Raw genomic sequence first — 4,692 nt, forward strand, 5'->3', positions numbered from 1 at the left:
TAAAGAAAAACTGAGCCAAATTGCTATCTCTCTCTCTTGCTCTCTTCCTTTTTCTTTCTTTCTCTTTCTCTCTCTCTCTCTCTCTCTCTTTCTCTCTCTCTTTATCTCCCTTTCTCTCTCTCTTTCGCTTTCTCTATCTTTCTCTTTCTCTCTCACGCTCTCGCTCGCTTTTAAGTAAAACCAATCGTTTTAGAGACCACCAAAAACTAAGAAACGATACCCATGTTGCCCTAGGACGTATTTTAAGGATTGCGGTTGTATGGGGACCCCCCCTTCCCCTCGTCCTGCAAGGATCAAATTTTGTCACATGCTTTCTTAGGTGACCATCAACTATTGTGCAAGTTTTGATGAAATTCGATTCATAACATAACATAACATTAATGTTTTTAACAGGTACTTGTTAGGGAGGGGACGAAAGAGGGGAGTGAGGGGTTTCTAACCATGACTATTGCACTCTCCGGCCCCTAAAATCCCTGTACACCAAATTTCGAGTCAATCGGTCCAGTAGTTTCGGAGTCCATAGGGAACATACAAATCGAGAGCTTCATTTTTATATAGAAGATGAAAGAAAATCAGAACAACATAAGGATACTGTAAAATCCTTACTGCAGGCCAGCTGCATGACAACGACGATCGGTACCGATTACTCTAGGAAACGGGGGTTGTTATTTTACTTGACAAAATAATACATGCATGAAGATGCAAACGATTGACCATGGCTGCTAAACCACGACTTTCCGTTTCCGCCTTTCTTCTGTCATTCTGCAGTGCTACAGACATCCTGACTTCCGCGGACCGTATCTAGGGCCGCGGCCGGCGGAAGAAAACCGTCGTGAGTTCACCGAAGAACAGCTGCGCGCCGGCGAAGGGCTGATCGGGCTGCAGGCCGGCTCCAACAAAGGCGCTACCCAGGCCGGTCTAAACTTTGGTGCGACCAGAAAAATTCTACTCGGCAAATAGTCGCCGGTAACATCGGGATGAAGGCTTCGGAAAGAAACGCACGAGAAAACAGCGAAGAAATCACTAATCACCACATGACAAAGGGGAGCTTATCTGGACGGGAATATTAGAGCGAATGGTTTTGTGGGGTGTATTCGCTGTTATGAACAGCCTGCTTTATTGTTTAATCGAAAATTTATGTAAAAAAATGCGCTCGGAAGCGTTGAAGGATTGACGAGCGATAACTTATTGAAATCAAATTAATAATTTATGTGTATTGTCTGGCCAACAACGCGCAGCGCGGTGAAAGCCGATCTGCTGGCACAGACTCCTTCTGCCCTTTCCAACTGTGTCAGCTGATAGTCTGTAGCGTGGCAAAATGAAATTTTAACTGTTCTACTAACGGACTGAGGAGTTCACAAGTTTTCCGCACCTATGTCGCCTGTTTCCTTAGCTCTCTACAAAAAAATCTTTCTGTGTTTTCGTCAATATTATGGAAAATAAAGTACAAGTTTGCTTTTGTGAAAGGAATGACATGGTGGACGATGGGTGAAAACCCGTAAATGGCGTTAAGAGTTACATGTACCTTGTTGGCAAGAGAATGGGTTATGATTAGTGGTGAGGGCTAGACAAAACAATTGAAGTGTTATGCTTATTGACCGCGGCGTTTCTAGTTTCTAGATCCGATCTGACAACGCTATAGTTAGGGTGGACCACCTGGACCAAGAGCAAGACGAAAGAACTCGAAGCAAGTTAGATTTTGTGTATGCCCGAAGGCCAATGCACTGTGCGTGTTTCCGGTTTCATTCCGGCCTCATCAACTACGGGAAGTACGCGCTGCGGCAATAAATTCCTCTTTCCTTTATGTTTTGTGTAAATTATGGCACAAATCAGAGACACGGGACTTCGTCACTGTTTGTCGACCTCCATGTCGCTGGGCATAGTCTCTTCTGTATCATCCTTATGGCACTCTTGGTGTTGATGAGGCTGGAAAGTGGCTTGGTACGCTCGGTACTGAGATTCCACGACACACTTCTTCAGTCTCATGTTTTCCCCCTTCAGTGCTATGTTTCGCTTTGTGGTCCGGGCGACGGTACCGGTGGCAATGGAGTCGATGCAGGACGAATCGATGAGCTGGCTTCGGCTCGCACCCTCCTCGCCGTCAGCCTCATCCTCGTCGTCGTCGTCATCACTGAAGACGTACTTGGTGGTACCCAAAGTGCCGCGAGCACTAACGTGATCATCCCGCATCATTGACTGGGGATGCGGATTCCCATCACCGTCGCCGTGAGCTTCGCCCTTCGCCGCACCAAGCCAACCAGGTGCTGTACTGCCATCGACGGCGTCACCATCACCAGCACCCATCTCGTCGTTGTCGTCGTCGTTCGGTGGTTCACCCACCGGGGCCACCTTCTCCTTCTGGTCCGATTCTATGATCGGAGTCTCCGATGCTGGTTCGATTTCCAATGATGGTGTTTCGGTGGGGATCCTACAACGAATTGAGGCTATGTGTAGTCTAAAATTCTCATTGACAGAAAACATAGGTTTTGCGTGCGTCTACATGCACTAGAAGATACCGAAAATACCTGCACTAGAAGAGCTCCGCACGTGTTTGAAGTTCCTCAAGACAGCAGAACTACTGTGCACTTACCCGATACTGTTGGCGCCCCCTTGTTTAGGCATCTTTAATGGAGTCAGATGGGAGAGATGCTTGTTCTTCCAGAGCGGGAGCGATTGTGTTGTAGGGTTGCTGCTATAGAAAGCCGGTGAGCTTGAGGTGACGGAATTTTGGCAACGGACGTGAGTTCCGAAAGAGTGAATGTATGTGGGTGTGTATGTTTGTGCGTGCATTGTGATGTTTGGCATTGTTTTGTATTTTGTCACATAAACACAGACGAGAACAGTAAAAGACAGGCAGAAACGGCTGCAAGGAGCACACCGTGGAAAATATAATAGAACGAAACAAAAAAACCAAGAAAAAAAATATAAGCACAAATTGTAACAAATTTAACGTCAGGCAAGCAGCAACATGCAAACGTAATTGCGGCGAGGCTTGCGAGCGTTTTTGAAGCGAATGGCCACAAGAAAACCGTACAATGTAGTCAACACGGCTAGTAGTAATAGTATTGCAGATAACAATATGAGCAGAACGGTCGGGATACCGATGCGCCAAAATTGCCTCAAAAGCCGAAACCACAAAAAAGAAAAACATAAACAGAAAATAGGTTACTCAATGGCAAATGCATCCAAACCACAGTCATACACAACGACAGCCAAACACAAACAGGAACCAAAAACTCACTTTGTCTCGGTGCTGCTTGTGGGTGTGTTGAACCTGACTGTGCTTTGCTGTGAACTCAGCGTTTTCGTGTCGTGTCGGTCCGCAGGCATGTTAACGCTGTGACCAAATTCGTAATCGGAAAAGGCGGATGGCGGCATTCCGCCACCGCCACCAATGGGTCCGCTCGGGTTACTGCAGCTGATCGACGGACGCATCTTCTTAATCATCCTGCAAAACAGAGTAATGTTGGAGGGAATTAATGGTGAAATTCCACACGAAAATTGGATGTTTTTGATAAACTTACTTGCAAAGGAATGGATCATCAAGCAGACCGGCGGCCGTGGCTCGTTTATCTACGTTTACCACGAAGCAACGTAGGATGAAGGTTTTGGCTCGTTCGGACAGCTCCTCGGGGATGGTTGGATGGATCTTGTAGAAGCCAACCTTGAACAAAATCTTATGCGTGGAGCCAAGTTCGGTGAACGGTGGTTGACCGGTTGCCATCTCGACCACGGTACACCCAAAGGACCAGATGTCAGCTGCCAACCCATAGTCACAAACACTATCATCGATCACCTCGGGCGCCATGTACTGCAATGTTCCGGTGAACGTCTCTGCTGTTTGCTTGATGCCAGCCAGCCGCTTAGAGTTGCCATAGTCAGATATCTTCACCACGCCGCTGTACGTGTTAACAAGCACGTTCTCCCCCTTGATGTCGCGGTGTATAATCTTCTGATCATGCAGGTACTTCAATCCCGCGAGTATTTGACGCGAATAGAACGCGATCATTGTTTCGTTGTCTTTGAGCGGACCCCACTTGGATCGCAGCAACGCCGACAACGATCCGCCCGGCACTTGCTCCATGAAGATTTTGAAATAGTTGTCCTCCGACTTGGAACCCCAGTACTGGACGATGTTGCGATGACGCAGCTGTGAATGTAACTTGATTTCGTCGTGCAGTGGCTGCACGTCGTGAGTGTTGCGTTCAGGAACCTCCTTCACCGCAATTTTCACCTGCGTGGTGAGGTCGCGGGCAGCATACACAATGCCGAACGAGCCCTTGCCGAGGATGATGCGCCGTCCTTGATCATCTGTCTCGTACTCGTACTTCAGCTCGTCAGCTGTCGTGTCGGCGGAGGACAAATCAAAGAAACCCGAACCCTGGTCGGACGTCATTTCCAGGATTTGGTCGTAAAACGTTTGGCGGCACTGGGCGGACGGGAAGTATATCTGGAAATCGTCCGAGTTCTGATGGACGTACAAGTAGGCGCAGCGTTCATCCCGTTTGTACAGGCTGACCGACTTGATCTGGCTGGCAAGAAAGTTGAAGTCGTGCAACTTCAGGCAGCTGCCCTTCGCGTGTTGCTGGCAAATGTTCGAAATGTCGATCGACTTTTGCTCCGCGTCCATGTGGATCGACACGTGGCTCGGCATGTAGATTTTCTGTGGTTCGAGGATCAGTATCGGAAATC

General features: G+C 48.0%; 2 protein-coding genes across 2 annotated transcripts in view; one reads left to right on the top strand and one right to left on the bottom strand.

The window, feature by feature from the left end:
• LOC131213319 (muscle-specific protein 20-like) overlaps positions 1 to 1,443 on the top strand; it is a 25,362-nt gene extending 23,919 nt beyond the window's left edge. The window contains exons 3-4 of the mRNA XM_058207338.1: positions 194 to 257; positions 769 to 1,443. Of these exons, the coding sequence (XP_058063321.1) occupies positions 194 to 257; positions 769 to 960 (256 nt within the window). The 3' untranslated portion in view covers positions 961 to 1,443. The remainder of the gene's footprint in view (positions 1 to 193; positions 258 to 768) is intronic.
• A 405-nt stretch (positions 1,444 to 1,848) lies between these two features.
• On the bottom strand, positions 1,849 to 4,690 carry LOC131213320 (mitogen-activated protein kinase kinase kinase 5-like; the record flags this gene model as incomplete). The annotated part of the gene is made up of 3 exons (XM_058207339.1): positions 1,849 to 2,428; positions 3,242 to 3,448; positions 3,525 to 4,690. Coding segments are annotated over 3 exons (1,953 nt in total), but the record flags the coding sequence as incomplete, so codon positions are not given.
• Positions 4,691 to 4,692: the final 2 nt, after the last annotated feature.

Source organism: Anopheles bellator, chromosome X (genome assembly GCF_943735745.2).
Source record: "Anopheles bellator chromosome X, idAnoBellAS_SP24_06.2, whole genome shotgun sequence".
Lineage (NCBI taxonomy): Eukaryota > Metazoa > Arthropoda > Insecta > Diptera > Culicidae > Anopheles > Anopheles bellator.